At 41.1% G+C, this 25,099-nt stretch overlaps 1 protein-coding gene across 1 annotated transcript in view; it reads left to right on the plus strand.

Annotated features, from left to right (window-relative positions):
* LOC311059872 (protocadherin-15-like) overlaps positions 1–25,099 on the plus strand; it is a 240,989-nt gene that overhangs the window by 166,869 nt on the left and 49,021 nt on the right. The window contains exon 27 of the mRNA XM_084077970.1: positions 557–669. Coding sequence (XP_083934096.1) covers positions 557–669 — 113 coding nt within the window. The remainder of the gene's footprint in view (positions 1–556; positions 670–25,099) is intronic.

Here is a 25,099-nt window from a genome sequence, read left to right on the forward strand (position 1 = left end):
TCATTAATTTTATTGGGCCGGGGTTGACCCACCCATGTGAAACCACGTTAGATGTGTCTGAAGCTTACCCAAACCCGTCCAGGCTGTGAGTCGACTAGTGGCTATACTACTACAGATAGAATCATCAGTGGGAAGTAAATGGACCCTTGGCCATGGGTTAATTTGGTTCCATTTGTACACTATCAGACTTAAATGAACACTGAGGATTTTACAGCGTACAACAACAGTCACTGCCTGTGTAAACATAGTGTTAGGCGACCATTCCTCCGCTGACCTTCTATGTTCTTTTGTAATTGTCAATAATCCAAATCAAAATGTCTCTTTTGTATTCTGTTATGGTGTGAGCTAGGCGGATCTATATTTATAATGTTATCTTTGCTGTCAGCCAGTTGAAATGATAAAATGCAATGTGGCTGCACAGCCAACAGGTATTCAATAAAGACTGGCGGCTTCATCAGCCGGCCAGCTGTGCTGTCCTGCACTGTACATTCCTCCCCCATTAACTCTGTGTATTGACCGTTTGTTGACTCGCTGTGTGTCTGTGCATGATTGACAGCTGGTCGTGGTCGCCTTCGACGATGGCGAGCCGGTGAAGGAGAACAGGACTGTGGTGGAGATCACGGTCCTTCAGCCCTCCGTCATCCCTGTCTTTACCCGGGAAGAATACAGGTACGAACACACACACACACACACACACACACACACACACACACACACACACACACACACACACACACACACACACTCTGTCCTTCACTTGCATTCTACCTCTCTCTCTCGCTCTCTCCTTCTCTCTCTCTGTTATTAAACACCAATCAACCCTTTGGTCACATATCACAGTCTGGCAACGGCAATAAATTCTCCTCAGTATAAAAGCCCCCCCCAACGCACGCACGCACGCACGCACGCACGCACGCACGCACGCACGCACACACACACACACACACACACACACACACACACACACACACACACACACACACACACACACACACACACACACACACACACAGCTGATATCTGGCCGTTATAACTCTTCCCTTTTGCCACTGGTATGAGTTCATGGGGTCAACTTAGGTTTTCTCTCCTGTGATTGGCTGGCCATGCAGAGGGTAGGAGAGGTCAGATGTGCAGCCAGCCAATACTCCACAGCTATTATCTCCTCTAATATCTAGTTTCTCTCCCAATCGATCTCTGTCAGTCTGTCTTTGTCTTTTATTATCCTTCATACAATCTATGATCATTGGTTCTTGTCCTTTCTTTTTCAAATCTTGGTTGAGGTTTTGTAGTGATTTTCTTAACTTCCATTTTCAATCCTATTTCCATATTTCTCTCTTTTTTTCCTTTTTTATGTTTCTGGCTCTCAACATCTGACTTTATTTTTCCTCTTTGCATGTTTTTTTTCACTGCCCCCCCCATCCATATATGCAGTAAAAAAGTTCATTTAACTCTAAGAGTTACAGGTCCATTCTGTTACATTGGTACACGGATACAGTACAGTTAGAAATGGATACATTTGAGCATTTGACTGCGTACTTTCATCTTGTCTGTAGTTTTTTCTCTCCATCTCTCAGTAGACGTCAGTGCATTCTGATGTTAAACACGCAGGAACGTGATGTTTTAGACGAGCCTTTTGCTCTGTCCCGTCTCAGAGCGAAACAATATGTCTTGTTTTAACACGGCCATCAGTGAACTGTCAAGTTACCTGTCAGTCAACAAGACTGCCTAAAACAATTCATCAAACCGCAACATTTTACCGACAGCTCCCCGCGAGGGTACAGCGTGTTATCTGAACCTTGAAAGATTGTTGGTTACTACATGTTGTTTTGTAGCCATTTTAGCAATAATAATATAATAAATAAAGGCACCTATATAGCTTGTGGCTAGTTTCACCCTTTGGTTTCAATAAGCGATGCTCAGCGGCAGTAGTATCCTTTCTCCCTGTTAACTGGTGCACGTCAAAGACATGTTTTTCACATCAATCTGACGACTGGTGTGGAAAAATAACAGGCTTTAAAGCTGCAATCTGGAACTCATTTTAATGAATGAAACGTTATTTTAACAATATGTTTGGTAGAGTAGACTCCCTACTCCATGGAAGCATGGAGAACTTTAGACCCTGGTGTCGAGTAGGACACCTGCCTGTCAAGTAGGACACTTACTGGTTGACAAGTAGACCTGTCTGAAGCTCATAAGCCCTCTATCTCCCCTGGCCAAGCAGATGTTCTCTCTTGGATCAGTGGTGGATATTTGGCCTGCCACGAATCAAGTTGCAATTACCTCTCACCGTCAGAAGAGGACATAAAAGATAAAAGTTACGGATTTCAGCTTTAAATGAAATATGATAAAGGTGTTCCGTTAACAAAGACTAGAGTAAAGCTCCCGTTTATTTTTAGAAAAAGAGTTGGAGGCAAGAGAGATGCCAGCTAAACCATACAATATATTACTGCATTTATGAATATGAATCAGAGCTTCAAGCCAAAATTGTGCATCTCTGTGTGTGTGCGTGTGCATGCATGTGTGTGTGATGAGTTTACTTTCGTGCGTATATCTGTGTGCATGTCGCTTTTACCTCCATAGCATAATTCATGAATTGGCCCAGAGTAATGGACCCCTGTACCGTACTTTACTGATATTATACTAGGAATTTGATGATAATACTAATGATCATGAATTCAATTACGTTTTTGCTAAAATATTGTTTCATCATGATGGCTGCACTGTAATTAAGTTATTGAATTGACTGTCATCAATTGTGTTTGCCAATTTAACCACTTTTAACCATGTCATTATAGGCAAAAATATATATAATTTATTTATTTTAAACAATTTCTTTTTTTTTTAATCAACGTTTTTCCCCATTTTCCCAAAAAGAAAAAAGCATAAGAAAAAGCACAGCCCACAGATATAGGAGGTAACAGCAGAACTCCTTGGCCTTGATGTCATAATGCCATGGGGATGTTCAAAAACTTGTGAAAGCTGAGCAGAGCTCCGGATGTTGAAGTGCTTTGATGTCAGATCCGTGAATGTTTCACCTTTTTGTTTCAGAGGTTTTTGGCAGCAACACCTGACAGCACATAATCAGGTTCTGGAAACGTGTCGTGTATATGTGAGCGCGCTGAAGTGCATCTGTGTGAGACGGGCAGAGAAAAAGTGTGTGTGTGTGTGTGTGTGTGTGTGTGTGTGTGTGTGTGTGTGTGTGTGTGTGTGTGCGTGTGTGCGTGTGCGTGTGCGTATGTTTGTGTTTTGTGTGGGGAGCTAATTGATTGGAGTTCTTGAGCCAAGAACAAGGCTGATGAAAGAGCTGAGGGAAAGAGAGCTCTCTGCCAGCTCACACGCACACATACACACATTCGCACACTCGCACAAACACACTGTCTTATACAGGATTAAACGGCCAGTCAGCGGGGGCCAGAGATTATACTCCAACCACACTGTTTGTGTGTGTATATATGGGATAAAAAAATGGTCTAGTACTGTATGTACCCTGCTCGCAGGTTTTTCTCGCTTATTATAACACATTGAGCTTATATGCAGCATCTATATCAGTGGAGGTACTGATAATAATTCAATTTTCTTTCATTTTTAACACATATACAAATATAACACACACTGAGCTCATCAACAGCTGATTATTCTGAGAGATTGAGTTTAGAGCAGGGGGATAAATGTCAGCATACTTATTAGTGAGAAATTAAAAAGTGCTACTGAAACATCCTGTTTCTGGATCCAATTTCTCGACTGAACAAGCAGGCAGGCTCTATTAGCTCAGCGGTTTTCAGCACGTTGTGTAGGAGACCCGGGCTCAAATCCAGGGTAGAACAGGAAAGTTACATAGTGCAGCTTTAAGCTGTATACAGTATGTGACCATGTACCCAAATGCATGGGGACCAGAAAACAAAGAATGTAGATGGTTTTTGATGTTTTTTTGGTGTCACCAGGACACTGTTTCCTGGGCTGTCTCACTGGCAGTGAATGGGAAGCAGAGTTTGTAGAGTAGATTAATAGAGAGTGTCCTTGTTTTCCATCTTGTATGTATAGCGGTGGTTTTCAAGGGGGGGGGGGGGGGGGCACCATAGGTTGCCAGCGGGGCAATTGGAAAGGAGTTCAAATTTATTTTATACGTTTATTTTGTCCCTATTTTGATTTTGTCGTCATTGTCAGATTTTATCAACATTTTGGTGGCGTCTTACTCATGTTTAACAGTTGAAAACGTCTTCTGTGAAGCTTGGTGCGTATAACCACTACAGAATGTTGAAAGGAATCAAATGGTTCATACAACAGAGGAAAAACGTTTTAAATGTTCAAATCAGCAGCTCCACTTCAATCAAATTTTACGCAAGAATTTCAAGTTGAAGCAACACAGCGGCGTAAAATCATACTGCAGCACAGATGTTTCAGGCTAAGCCTTCATCACTGAGACTTCCTCATGGATGCAAAGCTATACTCAAAGCTATCTAAAGCCTTTCTGTTGTAGCACGCTATTTTAGAGTGTGATTAACTTTGAGTTCATCTCAAGTTTATAAAAGTATGGGAGCACATAGTAAAAATCGAGCCACAGACCAACATAATGCAACAGCATTTAACAAAAAGGTGTGAAACTGTGAAAAAGCAGTCCACAAAATATATATTAGTATATTAGTGGTGTTATTTTGGTTTTATGTATTGTTTCACTATCATATGAAGTTACTGTTCGCTATTGGAATGCATTGGGAGGATAGATCAGTGTGTTACTGTATTTTGCTTTATGTGCTACACCATGACATACATGGATAGTTGCTGTGGGCACCCCATGTCCCATTTCCACTTGGTGGTTGCTGGTTTTGTGTTGTAAATAAAAGAGTGTTCCTAAAGAATGTTGTTGCCAAGAATTCTCCGAAAGAGCACCGGACGTTACAATAGGTTATCATTTTAAGTTGAGCTCCTATTTAGCAAACCTATTGCCATAGCAAGTAACCCAGGTGTCATCCTGCTCTACTCTACAGTATATTAGCCCTACACTGTATTAGAGAAAACCTTGGAGACCTTGGTGAATGCTGCCGAAGAGGGGAATTATAATTAATATGCTGTATTAAGTGATTATTTTGCATTTTTATGGAGGTCAGGAAAAAAAAGAAAAGCTTTAATGTTTAATTATGACAAAACCCTGTGAGACATACATGCGCAAACATGCGACCACACACAGCTAGAGGCATGACATACTTCCACATGCATGAAAATGCACACACACACACACACACACACACACACACACACACACACACACACACACACACACACACACACACACACACACACACACACACACACACACACGGTACACGCGTGCGCAGCAGGGTCTGAAGTGCAGTGAAGCGTGACTTTCTAAGCTGCTGCTTGTGCACTTTTCTTATGTCCTGCTCTAATCTAGTAAAACAGTTAACGAGGCGAGGATGGAGTTTGTTAAATTGCTGTAGCAACCCTGTCCACGCTGAATACCACTTGTCATCCTCAATCTCTCTCTCTCTCTTTCACTCTCTCGCTCATTTTCTCTCTACTTCTTTTACCCAGAAAACTGCTCGCGCTCTCTCTCTCTCTCTCTCTCTCTCATTGTGAGTCTATTCATGTCCCTCACTCTCTCTCACATACACTTTCACACCCTTTGTCTGTGCTTAGGTCTCTCACTCATTTCCCTCTTTCTCTCACTCACTCTTTCTATCATTCAATCTATCTCATTGCACCTGCAGAATTGGTATGCAGTCGGCATCACCCGTACACACGGTCTCCGAACACATACTTAGAAAGAGAGAGTGTGTCTTGCCAGTGCTTAATGACAGTTATCAGCAGGAGGTCATGTGAAGAGGAACAAAACATGTGCGTTACAGTGTATTGCACGTTTACGTGGTTTCTGCATGCCCATGTCTGTTATACACATTTGTGTGTGTGTGAGCGGATGCACGCTGTGTGTGTGTGTGTGTGTGTGTGTGTGTGTGTGCGCGTGTGTGTGTGTGTGTGTGTGTGTGTGTGTGTGTGTGTGTGTGTGTGTGTGTGTGTGTGTGTGTGTGTGTGTGTGTGTGTGTGTGTGTGTGTGTGTGTGTGTGTGTGTGTGTGTGTGTGTGTGTGTGTGTGTGTGTGTGTGCAAACACTTCCCCCATGCTGTCAGAATGCCTGCCAGCCCTTTACTTGGTTAATAAATCTAATAAGAACGTGGTGAGATAGAAAGGACCAAGACTTTTGAAAAGATCAAAGCTGCTGTCTTAATCAAGATATTACTCGATCAAAGATGACAGTGGAACCATGTTGCTTTGTCTTGCGTCATTACTTTCAGAGAGACTAGGTCGATACCCGTTGGGAACGATGCCGTTTGGGAACGATGCCGTTTGGGAACGAAGCCTGTTGGGAAAGCATGCCCCTCCGGTTATGCAATACCCGTTGTACCCATTGTACCCGTTGTCAGAGTACCCATTGTACACATCTGTATTCTGTACACATCAGTTTTATGCCCATACCTCCTATGCCATCCATCTATATGATGTCATAGTACCATGACATCGATCAGACATTTCACATTGAGATTCCGTGCATTCTTCTGTGCAGCTTTCGAGATATGCAGGGGACGGAGATTCCACACATTTATAGAAGGATAATAGCAGGGGTTCCCGGCATTGCCCATTGCCATTCAATTATTATTATTTTTTTATATTATTAACGCGAGAACAATGGCTTCCATTATACTGTAGCATGCTAACTTTCCAGGAATAGAAAGCCTGCAGTTTCTATTAGCTTGTATTCCCAATTGATGATGTCACTGGTAGTAGACAGGTTTCTGAACTGTCCACAGCCCTCCTCTGAGACACAGACTGAGTAGACACAAATGGTGCCATATTTTCATGAGCATTAGTGAGGACCAATTATATGAAGACAGGTTGAAAATGGGTGATGTCGTCGTCCTTTAAGTATTTACACCAGTACTAGATGGGAGAGGCTTAATGTCAGTATCAGCTGGGCACGAGAGCCCTTTGCAACCTCAGTGAGATTAGCATTCTGTCAGCCACGATGCTGCATTGTTGGTTTATGCTCGGTGGATGGATTGAACCCTGCAACAGACAGAAATGTTTCTGTCTGTGTTGAAGTGTCCCTGTGGGAGAGACACTCTCTGTATGCCCCTTCTCCCTGACCGTGACCTCCCTCTTCTCCCACGAGATGCATACATAAGAGATGTCTCTGAGGAACGCTTTAACCCATTCACTCCGGGAACGCATCTCTGTCATTTTAGATTTGTTTTGGCTATTTTTTTTTTTTATGATTTGTACTTTATTTTCTTTTGTAGACAAACAAACAGAGAATGTTCTTTCAACAGACGATGCAAACATTTTTTAGACAAGACATACAATAGACATTACAAGAACATTCTTAAACCAATAACTACATTACTAACGATTATAACAAGACAAGACATACCATACACATCATACAAATGAACAAAACAAACAAAACACAAGAAAAAAAAGAAAATATAAAGACAACAACAAAGGAAACAACAAAAATACAGTGCACAGAAGCCTACCGCCAGCAGTCAACCTCAGTCCTACCCCAGACAAATCTAACCCAAGTCCCTGTTTTGGCTATTTTTGAAAAACGCGAAAATTTGTGCAAATCTTTGAATATATATATTTTTTTAAAGCGAACATTTGTATATATATTCAAAGATTTGCACACATTTTCACAATTTAAAAAAAATAGCAGCCGCGCTATGAGCTTGTATATCTGCTATTTTTGAATAGCCAAATAAATCTAAAATGACACAGACGCGTTCCTGGATTTAATGCGTTAAGCACTGGTTCTCACAGTGGGGTCCGGGGAGTCCTTGAGGGAGTTCAGAATCAGAATTTCAGCTTTATTGTCACAGTTTTAGAGGTGTAAAAAAATGTGGGATGAGGAGCAGGGGGAAGATTTGATAATCTTTATTTTGAACATGCAGGTAAAAAATAAATAAAAAATTAAAAACAAATAACAATGCCATAATATACTTAAAAAAGCAATATTAACAACAAAACAATTTGATCATTGATCATCCTTAAACATGTTCAAAAAGGAATTGGAAGAAGAAAAGACTTATTTACTCCTACATTAGGTTAGACATACAGTAAGGTGCATGAACTTAGCAGCAGGTATGTACTGTACATGATATTTAGACTTTAAGGAGCAAAGACAATATCAGTGTGTGAGTGCGTTGTACATGAGACTAAGGTGCAAAGAGTATCAGCGCATTGTCAGGTTCAACCACATAAGTCCACAAAGGTAACTTTCACTGGTACAATCCACATGGTAAATATGGTACCGTAGGTCCACAAGGAAGAGTAAAAGTCCAAGTCCAGTCTGGTGACAGGCGGTGGTCACGGCTTGTTCAGTCTAATGGTAGCCGGATGGAAGCTGTTCATAAACCTGGTGGTCTTGCCTTTGATACTACAGTAGGCCTCCTTGCCTGGCTGCAGTCGTTGTAGGGGTATAAACAGTTTGTGGCTGGGGTGGCGCCTGTCGTTGGTGATGCTCCAGGGTATCCCCAGTATATGTTACTGCTTGGGTTAGGAGCTTGTAGATTGGTTATTTAAAAAATATATTTAAATCTTGAAAAATGTTGACAAACCTATAACATGGTTTACTACTTTGTTATAGTGGACTTTCTGTACCCTTGATACAGGTGGGTTAGAGACAAAACGGGTGTCTGTGCAACCTACTGTTTGACTTCTTTCACCTTCAGTCTTCTAAAACATCTCTACATTTAGGTGTCCTTCATAGAGCACTGACTTCAGTATAAAGCATTTACAGTACAACAGTCACCCTGGGCTTGAAGTCGTGCACTCAATAGCTAGTGCACATTTTGTTATGAGGTAAAAGTATACTATCTACAAGTTGGTCATTTGGAACACGCATAGCATCTTTTTTAAAGAAAAAATTAATCAAGGAAACTTCTGTAGTTAATTACTACAGCTATAACAAAAACTATAAAAAACAAGTAAGAATCCCGAGCAGCTGCTCAAAATGTTACTTTCACACTGTACATAGACAAGTTATTTTGATACATGTGTGCCTTCTGTGTCTTGCACTTTTTGACACTGCTGCTAAACATATCATACCGGCGTTAAGAGGTACTTTATAGCCTCTATATATACGTGTACATTGATACATAAGTCGTGTCGTGTCTCCACCTTACTGCTCCCTTTTTACTCCCACTCCTCTCTTCCATCTGTCTGTTTATGAAGTCTGCACTCTCTGTCTCATCTTCCCATAAACCGTGTTCTATGAAATTAAACGTCTCCCCTGCCAAAACGCAGAAAGTCACCGGAGCCCCTAAAACATTTTAACTACGAGATAAATGCATCTTCCCCCGACTTGTGCCAAAACAAGCGCGTCCGATCTGTGGCTCTATAAATATATGTCTAACCGCTTCTGTTGAAGGTAACCTTGTTTTGTTGATACGCAACGAACAGGCGGGTGCGCACGGAACGCTGTTGGCAAAGTTACAGCTGTGACAACAGGAGCCACTGTTGTTATTTATATGATAACTTGCAGCTGAGGGAGGGAGATAGAGAGAGAAAGAGGGGGAGAGAAAGAGGGAGGGAGAGGGAGAGGGGGAGAGAGGGAGAGAGAGATATATGGTGGTGGGTTAAAATGAGGGTAAGGTGTGAGTATATGAAGAGAGCGTGAGAGAGGGGAACGGTAGCGTAATGTGAGGTGCGAAGAAAGGAGTTAATAATGCAAATGTTTTAGAGGTTGAGGTTGAAGTAAGAACCATTTGGGAGAGGTGGAGTGCAGCGAGAGAAGTAGTTAGGGAGATCTTAAAGAGTGCGAATCAAAGAGCAAAATATTGTATAAAACAAAAGAGGATGCTTCTGGAGCACACCTAAAAAAGAACAAACAAAAACAAAAACCTTGGTTGGCAGACAGGTAGAATTATAGATGAGCTGTGAGACTGCCAAATAGACCTGGCAGGCCAACACACTGATAGACAAGCCAAATAAACACAGAGATCTTACGTCAGGGGCGTCAGGGGTGACTCACCAAGTAAGAGCGCAATACCTATTAATAAGACTATAGTCCTCCTCGCAGCTGACCCCGATTCAAATCTGACCGAGGCACTTTACTGCATGTCATCCACCCCCCTCTCTCCCACCTATCTTGTCTCTCTCACCGTATCTATCTGAAAGAAAGCATACACATGCCAAAAGTAAATATTGCGTCAGAAAAACTAAGAAACAGATGGACAAAATTACAAGAAGATAGACACACTTATTGACGGACATTTTGACACATTGACAAAGTGACAAGCATTCAGATAGTGGGAGAAACTGGCACATTCACAGATAGACGGACACACACTCAGACATGAACAGATGTAGTAGGAGCAAAGGTGGGCTTTCAGATGAGCGGACATTCCCAGCATATACAATATGTGTATAGATGAGCAGATGAACATAGACGGACAACATTTGGGCAGCCACTCACCCCCCTACCAGCCACCCTCGTAGTCAGTACCATTTAATACCATATTCTGGCTTGTGCGCCGATGCTAGTACATTACTAGCCTCATAGCTCCCACATGGCTTGATAATAACTGCAACCATTAGCATGTGCTGGAGGGCTTTGACAATGTGTGTTTTTGTTATGAGCCTGGTAATTTGACAGTCATTGTGTTTTTGTGTAATTAGTTTTGTTTGAGCTTTCAGTTTCGTTTTGAGATATTCATGCAAATATCAAATAGCCTCAGGGGTTTAATCATCTCTAATATAGCTACCAGCATTAGGCATTCACCAACACAGCAAACAATGCAGAACCCCAGAAGTGGTTTGTTTAGTGGTGGCAGTGAATCCCCACCCTCAATAAGAATTATTGCTGTTATGTGCAAGGTGCTGTTTTCAACCGGATGGGGGGGGGGGGGGGGGGGGGGGGGCAGTTGGGGTAAGCAATGCCTAGGTGAGGGGGACAGACCATTTTAGGCTACCTTTTCTATGCCCCTCCCATTTTAAGGTCTGCATTTAACCCAGCCTGTGAGGAGTGGGAAGTGGGAAACTATTGAACAGCGCCCAGGAAGCCGTTGGGGTTCATTTGATTGATTGATTGATTCGTTGGTTGATTGATATACCAACTTCTCCAGACACCACTACGTCACTGGATAAACGTCTTTTGTGTGGATTCCTCATTTATATGGTCGTAGTTTTGTTCAATATTCTGCAATTAATGAGTTTGTCATTTATTTGTTATTCGTTATTAATTTGTTATTTAGTTCTTTATTTTATTTTAATTGTTTGACAGTTTTCACACTTTTTTCTGGGATTACATGGCAAATCTTCATTGGATTAATAAAGTAAAAAGAGTTGTTTTTAAAACAAAGAGATCAGAGGGGATGATGAATGTACAAAGTGAGAAATTGATTCTAAGGTGCATGGAGAGTAATAGCCAATCAAGATAAAGAGACGGCGTCTTGCTTGATGAGTCATTACAACAAACCGAATCATTACTGCATCTTGATGTCTCAATCAATCATTTACTCACTCTTATCACTCCATCTCCCCCCCCCCCCCCCCCCCCCCCCAACTCTCTCTCTAACTCAGAAACGACTGTTGATCAAAACAGCAGTTTTTTTATTTATTATTTTTTTCAAATAGGTTCTTGTCTTTCTTGACTTTGAGAGCTGCTTCACTGTACAATGTAAGTCAACTACTGTAGGAGCATATTTTGAATCATCAATTTCTAATCACTGGAGCAATTATTTGTGTCCACCTTTGGAGTTACATCATGGCAAGGTAACTACAAAACCCAAACCTCTACCAAAGTGGTCTTGCCCTTTAAGCAAAATCTAGCAGAGAGCAAAGAATAATCTGTATAAATGTGCTTCTGTCATAAACGTTCCTTGAAGAAAATACAGAAGAAAAGTGCAGTTTTGTGAAACTGTTGAAAGTAAATGGTCCTTTAAAAGCAAGTCCAAATCCAACCTGGAACGTAATATATAAAATCAGACAATGTCATCTTCTAGTGCAGCATTAAATCCATGTTTAAAGACCAGTAAACCATTTATTTGTTTAGAAAGTGATATATAGGGCCACTTGATAACGCTAGCAAACTATTTGTCTACATTGTTCAGCGCAAATAAAGGAAATCCTGCCCTCTACAGGTTGAAAAAGACATCAGATTAGAAAACTGTCCAACATCATACCATCTTGGAGCGCTCTCGTGGGGTGGCGGGGGGATCAGTGACGTACCGGCACGGCAGAGTTTGACCTTGATTTGAAATCTGCTTTCCTGGTGGCAGACGCTCAGAATCAGTGGTGAGAAGCATCCTTTTTGATGAAAACATGGCAGAGGACCAATCAAATGGATGAACAGAGGCAGATCTGTTTTGTAACCACCAACTCTTTCATTCGACTTGATTATGCAGTCCTTTGCCAATCCCCGCTCATCATGTGAACAAAGGGTTCCTTGTATGTTGCTCTGGCAAAAATGTTCCAAACCTCAAAGTTTCTTTGAAAATAGCAGATCTCACAGCGCATTCCAATGTGTTGCAAGCTTGTACATACAGTAAGATATTCTGGAATACGCAAAGTAGTCAAGATGAAGAGAACAAGATGACAATGAGACATAGGAGGCAAGGTTATAATTTGTTTTGAATATATTCTAATTCAGTTAGTTTTTAGAGTGGATTTGCTAGTTTTTATTAGTTTTTATTTTTTCATCCGGAAGCTGGATTTGAATCTCAGTGAAGAAATGGCGAGACCTTAGAGATTAATCCTGTCTGTAATTATTAGCCTTCTAGGTAAGCAGTTAACCTTCACACCAATGCTCTTAACATAAACATAGAGTACATTTCATGTGAACTCTATGTTTTCAATGTATGAAGAGAGAGGAAAGTGATCTGGAGAGAAACAGAGATAGTAAATGCAGCCCCCAGCTTTCTCAGTTAAGACTCAAAGTGCTGTGTCAAAGTGCAGAAATCTGAAGCCAGGATTTGAGGAAGAGAGGAGAGGTTTAATAGGGTGAGTGCATTTGCACGATCGAGTGTGTGTGTACGCGTGTGCGTGCGTGTGCCTGTGTGTGCACATTAATAATGCAGAATCCATATCGCAGCCCCTAATACAAAGAAGATAGAAATCCCTAGCTAATTGTGTGTGATTGACTGACCTAATTCAACTGATTGATTGATATGACTTTCTGTTATTTATTCTATCTTCATGTTGCCATTAACAAACATCACAGTGCGATATTGTGCATGCATGTGATAAGGGTAGACACTATAAAGGCAGTAGATTGCTTGCATAAGTAACAGGCTAAGCTGTCTCTGTAAATAAAGTTACTTTTGTTTTAATTCAATCAATCAATTATTATCTATTCTCTCTCTAGTGTCCCTCTTTATTTAATTGACCATTTAGATGTGCAGTTTTTGTGCTGATGAAACATTTTGTGCACAAAAGGACTCATTTCATAAATAGCTATTTTCATCACCTCATAACTACAGGAATGTGATTTGAGAAGCTACTCGACGGTCTTCTTAATAGCATCTGTGTTGAATGCAATGAGTACCACCTGTCGGTGATATGTTTCCTTTGTTAAATGTGGACATGTAAAGCCCTTGTAGACAGTCATCACAACACCGGAATTTCACATCAGTGTGCAGGCATTCTGTTAATTCTCTGAGTACACATTGAAGGCTGAGCAATCTCTTCCGTTGGTGCAGACTCAAGATTGCAAATGTTTAAACAGAATCAGAGCAAAGGCACTGGTAGAGAATAATTTAGGCTACAATTTAGGCGTTTAGCAGACAATCTTATCCAAAGTGACTTAACATGTACAGTACTGTTGTTAAGTGCAAGATTAGAGTAAGCAGCAAGAACCCAATTAAAGTAAACTGAGTGCAAAGAAAACAAGTGCTACAAATTAACTATGATAGCAGGTAGACATCAGACTAGCATGATTGTGTCTAAAAAATAACAAACTTAGCATCTGTAGATGCACTAATAGCATACATCTATTTAAGTAATGTACATAGTGTGATAAATAGGCAACAATTACTAATGCAACAAAATAAAACATTCTTGAAGCTAAGTGACAAGTTTTCTGACTTATAGAAGATATAGGGAGTGAGTCTGCAGCCCTTGCTCCATCACGATGGGGGGATCTTTCCACAGCTTGGCTATGACGCGGATCAAAATTTTAGTAATGTAATACAGTCTATGATACACAGGTGTCAGGTACAGTAGGTGTTAAAGCTGTCTTATAGGTTAGGCCATACTGGTATCTGTGTACTGTATAGTATAGGGTGAACTTCAGGTAATCTGAGATCAGAGTTTCAGTGTGAAAAACACATCTGAACTCTGCCATTAAACTCGTAAAGCACCCCTTGGCTATGTTTCAAAGGGCCCTAACCTCAATGAAAGATTCCATAAACCACTGATTCTCAAAGTGGGGTCGGGGGACCCCCAGGGGTCCTTGAGGGAGTCCAGGAGGGTCCCCAGCAGGAACAGTTTAAAAATGTAAGCCCTATATTATTTTTCGTCTTACAATGCGTCATGATGCGACACCTTGTGAGCATGTTGTGAGTGGTTGTTCTGTGATTTAAAATGCAAATTATCCAGTGCTAATGTCACACTCACATCATCACTGCAGTATTGCTGGTTGCAGTCTTATTTGTTACAGTATTCATACAAATGCAAATATCTGATCCCAACGCATTAATACATTATTGGAAACAAAACACTTGTCACTGTGTTATTCCAGTTGCAGAACAGTCTGTCTTGTGCTGTTCTGCTGCATAACAATGACAAAGCAGTGGTGGAAGAAGTTCTCCAATGTTTTACTTAAGTAAAAGTAGCAGTACCACAATATAGAAGTGCTCTGTTACATGTAAAAGTCCTGTATTAAACATTTTGCTTGAGCTAAAGTACAAAAGTATTGGCATATATCGGTTATATATTGTTTGGTTAATATATGTTGTGCTATAGTAATTTCACTCTATTATTAAGATGTCAAATAATTGTAGTTGAGTAAAAAGTATTTACCGCTGAGATGTAGTGGAGCAGAAGTATGAAGTATCGAAACATTTTACTTAAATACAGTCTCGAGTAAAGGTATTTAGTTACTTTCCAGCACTGTGAGAAAGTCACAGTCGGAACTGCAGCCTCATTCCACATTTTCCACCGCAGTCTTAAAACTCACCTATTCAGACTCCAGCTCACCCCCTAGCACTCCTTCTTTTCATATCTTACCACCTATTTTGATAGATGTTATGCAGATATAGGTTGGTAATTTTGTTCACATGTTGTTTACTTTTGCTTTTGCTTGATCACAAATGTTAAGATGTAGTTTAGTCAGATGCTTGGTTTGATGTTTACCTGGTATCCTAGTTTCTTTGATGAACCAAGTTGTTTTCTTTGCACTACTTACTGAACCATTTCCCCTGTTGTCTGATGACGAGGGTTCATGCCATTTACTCTGATCTCACACTTGTAATTTACTCTGAGCGTCTGCTAAATGCCAAAATTGTAAATTGGTTTCATTTGGACTGAGGCATGATCATGTAGACAATTAGGCTTTCCAAAAAAAGACTCACTGGTTACATAACTCATTTGATTGAATGTCAGCTTCTCTAGGCAAGGCATCCTAGCATTCAGAGAGGTCTTTGAATGAGCACTTCTCTCATTTTCAGTCTTATCTTCATATAATTGGCCCTCGCTAATGCTCATTATAAGATGGCACCATTTCTGTCTACTTGCTCTGCGTCTCAGAGGTGGATTGTGGACAGTTCAGAAACCTGCCTATGGATAACATCGTCACTGTTTTTGTTTTGTTTTTTTTAACATTTTTTACTTACTTACTGCAGGATCAATGGCTTCTATTTCAGTGTTCTAACTTTCCAGAAAGAGAAAGGCTGTAGTTTTCATTAGCTTGGAATTCCCAGCGATTATATCACTGGTACTGTAGGTTTCTGAACTGTCCAGAGCCGACCCCTGAGACATACTGTAGATTGACCCGACAGAAATTCTGCCATCTTATAATGAGCATTAGTGAGGACCAATTATACAGAGATGAGGTTGAAAATGGGTGACGTGTTCCTTTAACCGAACAATCTGATCCCTGCAACTGCTGTGTCCCATAGCATCCTCCATATGTTAATCCTTGTTCTCATTGAAGACGCGTAAAGCCAAACCTGCTTGCTCACTGTAGCTCGCGCAATGAGAGCTACAGCTGCATGCCCTATAAGCTCAATGATGTTGCCGTTTGAAAAGGTTCCAGGGCCCCATAGACAGGTGGCCGTGCCAGCTTGGCATAGCTCACCAAAACCAGCAGGTCGGTTCAGAGCTGTTAATGTTTTAATGCTACTCAGTTCCAAAGTAGATACTTGGCTTCATTTAGTGACGATTCACACACACACACACACACACACACACACACACACACACACACACACACACACACACACACACACACACACACACACACACACACACACACACGCACACATGTTCGCACAAACATGCCATGCTATGTGCAGAACACACACACATAACGCAAATTCACGTTGGTTGTGTCTAGGAGGCTACAGAAAATACACACACTCACTCGCACAGACATAGAATTTGGCCTAGCCTTATACAGAATAAGTCTTCTTCTTAATACTGATTTAAATTCAGTTGGATGGCCAGCCTGAATATCAATATTTTCCAATATGATAAATGCATCTCCTGCACATGCTGTACTTTTGCGTTATGTATATACTTTGGCCAATCCCTGTGCTGCATGTACGTGTATATTCTGTATATCCTGGTTGCTAATTTATTCTCCCATTTATATTCTATATAATATAGAATATATTCTATTTGCTGAATGTTTTCCTAGTCTAGCTGCAACATACAGTTATACTGTATATCCTACCTCAGTAACCTAGGGAAGATGCAATTCCAATTTCGCTTTTTATTATCTGTTTTTCTATTTTTCATTTCTCTCCCAATGTAGTCGTTATGCCAGTTCCCATTTCCACCTCATGTAGTCCCTGTCACTGCTGACCCGGACTGCTTGATCTTGGTGAGGGCTGCAGACAATACACATGAAGTCACCAGCCGCTTCTTTTCACCTAACAGGGTAGAGCCTCACTGCGGAGGAACATGCTATTGGTCCCAGTTCTGTCCCTGCTGAACAGTTTGAGTTTGACTCTGACTCCTGTCACGTGTCTCCTTTCTCTCTGACCCCAGTTTCCTGTCTCTCTACACTTACAGTATACTATCTTATAAAGAAAACATTGCTGCAAGAACATATTTTCTTTAAATAAAATGAAATAAACCCGAATTCTTGCTCAAAAGGATTATCAGTCCACACGCACACGCACATACGCACGCACGCACGCACGCACGCACGCACGCACGCACGCACGCACGCACGCACGCACGCACGCACGCACGCACGCACGCACGCACGCACACACACCAATACAGACCTGACGTTTGTGAGCATCTGTGCTTTCCATGCAAAGCTGTCATATGAAGTCTCTTGTTACTCAGCCAGTGTCTAGTACACAAGCACACAAACACACGCACGCACGCACGCACGCACGCACGCACGCACGCACGCACGCACGCACGCACGCACGCACGCACACACACACACACACACACACACACACACACTCTGCTGCCCCACATACACACAGGACTGTTGTCAACCTCAGTGGAATTCATTCAGTCAATCAGCAGAGAGGAAATTCTATTTCAGAGGATCACAACCTTGTCAGACATGCTTAATGTCCTGTCCATATCTCTCTCTCTGTCTCTCTCTCTCTCTTTCTCTCTCTTTCTCCCATCTCATCTTTCTCTCATTGACTGATTAATGCTCTATCTCTATTTCTATCGCTCTGTCTTTTGTACAAACAACCACTGCGTCTATACTTGATGTATTGGCACTGCACCTTTCTGGATCAGCTGAGTGACACAGGCCCTGAAAGTGACAGACAGCAGGTGACGGATGCTAAGAGATGACAGCCTGTGACACCGTTGTAGAAAGCAAGAAGACGCAAGGGGGCAGAGACTGACAGGAAGAGAAATCCTGGGGGGGATGTTGAGAGAGGATGAGAGAGATGGTTGAGAGAGAGTCGACACATACTGAACAGCTAGTGGCGGAAGAAGTACTCTGATTACTTAAGTAAAAGTAGCAACACCACAATGTAGAAATAGTCTGTTGTAAGTAAAAGGCCCCTATTCAAAGTTTCAAATGAGTAAAAGTACAAAAGTATAGCATCAAAATATACTTATTAGCCTATACCAAAGTGCTAACATTTCAAATCAAATGCATTTTAATAGACAAAGTATAAAATTGTGATTAGTTTGTTAATATATGTTTTGTAATAATAATCCAAAGTAACTTTAAAGTTTTCGAATCATTGTTATGGAGAAAAGTACAATATTTGCCTTTGAGTTGTACTAGAGTAGAAGTATAGTGTTGAAAAAAGACTAAGGGCCATATTTAGAACATCTACCGTGTGATGCATGGTCTGAAGCTGCACCTTGGGGGGGCATGTCCAACTAATTAAGCCAATTCACCCACTCAATCCATGGTCAATTGTTCTCAAAGTGGACCCTCAGGGTTCCTTGAATGGACCCTTACAGGTTTTTCATTAGAAGCAAAGAAAGCGTAACACACACACACACACACACACACACACACACACACACACACACACACACACACACACACACACATATATATATATATATATACAGTATATATATATATATATATATATATATATATATATATATATATATATATATATATATATATATATATATATATATATATATATATATGTATATATATATATATACTGCAGTACATTCATCTTATTATACATACAGTATACTGTACATACACATCATACCTTATACATGTATTGCACATGTAACCTACAAAGTAATTTTAACTTGGACTTACAAATGCACACTTAAAAGGCTAACTTAAATTCTGGGCATAAACAAAGATCTTTTTCGCCTTTCCCGGGCATTCCACATTAATTGGGCATTATTAAACACTCCCTCATTACTTTAATGACTTCAATGCAGCTCAAGCCTTTGACCATCTTCAGGGTGAAGCAGATTCAGGTTAATGACTCGGTAAAGAGGTTTTGCCTCAGAGCATTGTAAAAAGGACGGTAAAACAAAATGCAGCTCATTTTCGGTCTCTAAACAGTCTTTCTTCCTATGGGATATTATTAAACACTTGAACCCTAGAGAAAATAGCGGATTTACAAGCTCACAACACGCTCCATTACGTGACGTGTTGTGAGCTTGTAGATCGGCTATTTTCGGGGAAGAGATTTAGTTTTTACCGAAAACAGGAGGGGGCCTAGTATAGAGCCCTTCGTAATACGGTCAGCTAAGTATATGGTCAGTTTCTATGGCAAATCTTTTTATAGCTGATCCATATGTTGCTGACGAAGACCACACTGGTCAAAACATTGTACTAATAAGATTAACTTAGGGAGCAGCAAGAACAGTGTGGAATTATCTGTTATTTTCTTGTACTATACTAGAGGTCACTAGAGCTTCCCCCTAGCCCCCTAGCCAACAAAATCGTGGGATGCAAATGAAAACATCGCAAACCCCTTTCAAAGAGCTGTTGTGAAGACTGGCTCATTTATGGCTCATGTGTATATTATATACATGTTAAAAATGTATTTAAATATGTGTGTATTCATATGTCATAATAGTATGTATATTTATATTGTAGATATAATGTATATGTTAAATATGTGTTATGTACTGTAATACAGCATATAACATTATTATATAATAATGTATTATAATATTATATTTAATAATATATAATAATATAATATATAACATCATTAATACAATATTTATTATAGCATAAGATATAATATACATAATACTACATAGTATTGTAATGTGTAATATTGTGACATCTTTGGAGCGCATCTGTAGTGTACTGTTCTGTCTTTCAATCCCCCCCACCAGTGTTGGGACTGACGTTGGGACTACATAACGTAACTACTATTTGCGTTAACTAATAACGTAACGCGTTACCTTTTCCCATTCAGTTAGAGTTACTGTGATTGAAATGGGTACGTTACTTGTGTTACGTTATGTGATCCAAATGAAGTGTTTTCTGCGAAGCAACCTTCCTCTCTCTGCCGGTCATTCAACAGGCAGACAGCGTGCAGCAGCCAGCAGGCTGAATAGAGTGGTTCCTCTCAGTCTAACATGATGAATAAGTGAAAGTGGTAGAGAGGACGATGATTGGTTAACGCGGGGTCAATTTTCAGGTTAAGCCAATCAGAGACAGAGTTGGGCGGGGCTCACTGTCTGTTAGAGGGCAGTGTTGCCATGTCCTGTTATTGTAAGCAACTTGTAATCGACTTTGAGCAAGCCTCCATGGAGGCAAATGGAGGAAAATTCACAGACCCTATTGCTTATTTGGCGCACGCAACCTGGCTCTCGCCTAAAGGGAACAAAATGGTGTACAGGAAATGTTGTCCGCCTCGCGGTGTTTGGGTCTCGCTGGGCGGTGGTCAGCGACGACGATAAGGAACAACATGGCCGACCGTAATGTTGTGAGTTTGTGTTGGCCACAATTAATTATGCTTCGAGGGGGCAGATGTGTGCTGAGCAGTGAGAAGTAGCCTACGGACTGCGTGAAGTAATTGAGCGCGTTGTGGCTTGTGTTGTTAGTGACATTGATATGTTGTTGTTGTGTTTAGTCCGACACAGTGACACAGGGAAATTATGGGTTTTGGTTTGTGCAATGTATTATAGGATACCTGTATGTTTTTTATCCTGCACCCGTCGAAAGTCTCGGTTAGATGTGCGTGTATTATCTTAGACTGTAAAGGGAGAATGGAATGCCCAATCTTAATTGTGCACAAATTGAATCAGGTTAAGAGTAATATATGGTTCAGAGAGTACTACTGTTTAATCATTATGTTCAACTGCCCATCTCTCCTAAGAAACAACTTTTCTTTGTTTCGATTAACCTTGCAGGTTATCTGTTACTAAAATATAACTTAAATCGGCATCTGAAAAAATATAAAAATCCATGGGTGGTTAGTTATGATAGCATCCTATCCTCAGACACATTTATCATTCTGAACCATAATAGACCCTTTATGTCTAACTCCATTTGGTTCCTGTCCATGTCTCCATTCATGACAAGGATCAGAGCAAGTTTGTGCACACAGAGGAACTTCGTAAAGCTCTATTTCATAGGATCTATTTCATAGCATTTACTGTGTTCTTTAAATCCCTAATTACCAGCTGCATAATCTAATACCAGACATACAGTAGGTATACAGCAATAATAAAGCTGAGTAAAAGCTCAATATCCGAGATCTGAACACATCTTCATCTCATTTACAACTGCTCCAAGGGCTCTAACTGCAGAATCAGCAAGTCATTTACATAACACCTTTTCCAAAAGTCAAATATTCATCTAGATTAAAACCAAGGTAGAATACTAAGAGTGTCATAGATGACAGTCTCCAAAAGAAAATTTGAAGGTGCTTCCCAGTGTACCCCCTTTTCTACAATTTACAATTAGAGTACTTTCTTTCTTTCTTTCTTTCTTTCTTTTTTTCTTTCTTTTTTTCTTTCTTTCTTGCTTATGCAGACAGAGGTTGGCTTCCCTTTCCTGTATACTGTATTATGTATGTACTGTATAATACATACATACAGTGCAGTACAGGCTCTGCCTTTGTGGACCAAGTAGACCAGACAGTCTAAGTAGTTAGCAAGTCTGGAGTTCAAATTAGTGGAGTGGACCTTGTATCCTGTGCTGAATAGACTGATACATGACGTAATTCATTGGGACATGTGAGTCATTTTTGGATGATGGTCCTTTGATATGGATTTGATTGTAGCTTTAAGCCACAAAAGATGGAATTAAACTGTTTTCAAAGTAAGCCTGGAAATAGCCATGTAGGATAAGAAGTTGCTTGGGGGACTTCATAGGTTCATTGGATAAATTCTCAATGCCTGTTGCTATGTTTGATTTAGCCTTATCAACTGTCTTCCTAACCCCATCCAGAGAGATAGTGTTCAGAAACTGATTGGGGTCAAATCTTCACCCAGCATTTCATCCTCTGTCTCTCTTTCATTATAAGTGCTTTTCTTCCTTTTTTGGGGCTTGTCTCATATTGTTCCATAAAGTATCTACTTTATTGTTCCAATAAGCTTTGCACTCACAAAACCTTTTCTTTGTGTTATTACTCATGGTCTTTACAAACAAGGAGCACGAAGGTGCACAGCACATTTCATGGAAAGACCATGTTTTTTAGATATCTTTTTGGGACTGGATGGATGGATGGATGGATGGAGTGCATAATATAATAAAGCAATTAACATCCTGTCATGCTCTGTGGCATGTATAAAAATACTAAGCAGGCTCAGCTGACCTTGATTTTGGATCACGATGGCAAGAGGAAAATAACTAAGTGACTGTGAAAGTGTTCATTATTGGGACACATGGGTGGCAGGAGGACACAGGAGGTCACTGAATGGTTTTGAAAACGTAGTCACCTGATCTCAACCCAACTGAGTACATATGGGACTGACATGTTAGACAGTGCTCTCCAAAACCATCATCAAAACACCAAATGACAGAATATCTTTTGTTAGAATGGTGTCCCATTCCTCCAGTAGAGTTTCAGAGACTTGTACAATCTTTGTCAAGGCACATTGAAACTGTTCTGTTGGCTCGTGGTCGCCCAGCACCTTATTAAGTCACTTTTATGTTGTTTTTTCCTTACATTTTTCGTGTCTGTATCGATAGAGAGAGGAAGACTAAAGAGACTGAAAGAAAAAGAGATGCTTGCAGAGATATAGTAGCAAAGAGGAGAAAAATACGAGGGAACTTGTGGAGAGAGAGAGAGCGTCACTATACTACAATCTGACTGGTACCCTCTGATCTCATTATTCTCTCTGTACCTTTATACCTGATTTGTACTCTGTTGCCAGGGCTGGACTGGGACCAAAATTCAGCCCTGGCATTTTGGTCCGAACCGGCCCACCACCCCCCGGGGGGGGGGGGGGGGGGGGGTTAGCGTTTTGTTAAAGGGGGGGGGGTTCACTGTTTCAGCCCAGCCCTGCACATGAACTCTGCAGCCGCACTGAGGCCCCTGCTGGAAAGCATCCCAGCCCAAACATTAACGTAACTAATAATTGGGTCGCGCGACCCAGAAATGACCGTAATAATCCTAAAACGGGAGCGAAAATATTTTTCCACAAAACAAAAATAAAAAAATCTTTTTTATTTTTATTTTTTTTGCCCAGTGGCCCACTGGTCCAGCGGCCCACCGGGCAAATGCCCGGTACGCAAAATGGCCAGTCCGCCCCTGTCTGTTGCGTGTCTGTGTCGTGGACCGAAGGTAGCCGTTCTGAGAGCTTGCAGATCGGCTGTTTGCAGTGTGCGACACGGCACCCAACCAAGTATAAATCAGGTAGAGCTCTTCTCACATCTTCACACACAAAGAACACATCACACATTACCTACCGTGTGTGTGTGTGTGTGTGTGTGTGTGTGTGCCTGCCTGCGTGCGTGCGTGCGTGCGCGAGAGTGTGTGCCATGTGCACACGCTTAGCTAGCGTTCCAGCACATGGATAGCATACTGCGCACCTGGCATTATGTGTGAGAAAGTCTTTTGCTTCTGTATGCATTTGTGTGTGTGTGTGTGTGTGTGTGTGTGTGTGTGTGTGTGTGTGTGTGTGTGTGTGTGTGTGTGTGTGTGTGTGTGTGTGTGTGTGTGTGTGTGTGTGTGTGTGTGTGTGTGTGTGTGTGTGTGTGTTATCAGTAGCAGCCCAGCTTGCTGTAGTTAAGGGTGTCAGGACAGCGACGATTAAACTGAGCACAGGGAGGGATCACTGGCCAGATAATGAGCTGTGTATGAGCACGTGCGTAAAAGTGTGTGTGTGCCTGCATGTGCCTGCATGTGTGTGTGTGTGTGTGTGTGTGTGTGTGTGTGTGTGTGTGTGTGTGTGTGTGTGTGTGTGTACACTCCATTGTGCTCTCACACCGCTGTCCAAGAGCCAAAGAGGTAGGGAGGGAGGGAGAGATGGATATGGATTGTAGCAGAAGCCTGCTGGCATATATTGGCCAAATCAGCTCTATACCTTGACGAGGATGAGGAAGGGTTATGTTATGATGATGGCAAGATATGGAAGGAAGGAGATCAGCTAACTGCTAGGAATAAGGATGGAGGGAGACAGACAGACAGACAGCACAGAGCATCAATGAGAGGAAAAGGGAGAGCGGGAGGAATGCGCTGATTTATAGTCAGGTGAATGGTAATGATCAGAGGACTGGAAGGAGAGGTGGAGGGATTGAAGGAGAGGTGGAAGGATTGAAGAAGAGGTGGAGGACTTGGAGGAGAGGTGGAGGGCTACTTTAGGAGAGGTGGAGTGGTGTTAACAATTAAAAACTCTTTGAATCTTTTAATCCACATTTAGTTTTTGCACAAAAAAATATCTCCTTTCCTCTTCCTCATGTTGACTCTGAATGAAATTAAATCTAACCTGGAGGGAAATTCAGTTCTCGCAGCCATGAAATAATACAATTATTCAGCCTTCAGCACATTTGTAAAACCAACCAGGTAAAACTCCTGCATTCCTTAGTGAAAAGCATTAGAAACAAGTCATCACTAGCATTCATCTGTAAACACCTGTCACAATCTAATGCAGAAATGTACAGTAGGTAAAGTGTGTTAAAATAGCTAACGTTAGGTACTTAAATTTACCTGCAGTATCTGTCTCCACTCAATTGCGCAATACATGGAGCAGGGGAGATGAAATGGTATGGTAAATGGTGCATTTATATAGCGCTTTTATCCAAAGAGCTTTACAAAGTGCATTACATTCACACATTCACACCCCGGCGGCAGAGGAAACCATGCAAGGCTTCAATCTGCTCACATTGGGAGCAGTTAGGGGTTAAGTGTCTTTCTCAAGGACACTTTGACACTGACACAGGGGGAGTCAGGGATTGAACCGAGAACCTTCCAAAGTTTTTCCCAGGCATAAATATGGGAAATATATTGTAATATTTAAATACAAATATTGTTGGTTCTACCTCC

Source organism: Gymnoscopelus microlampas (genome assembly GCF_963454915.1).
Source record: "Gymnoscopelus microlampas genome assembly, chromosome: 14".
Classification (NCBI taxonomy): Eukaryota; Metazoa; Chordata; class Actinopteri; order Myctophiformes; family Myctophidae; genus Gymnoscopelus; species Gymnoscopelus microlampas.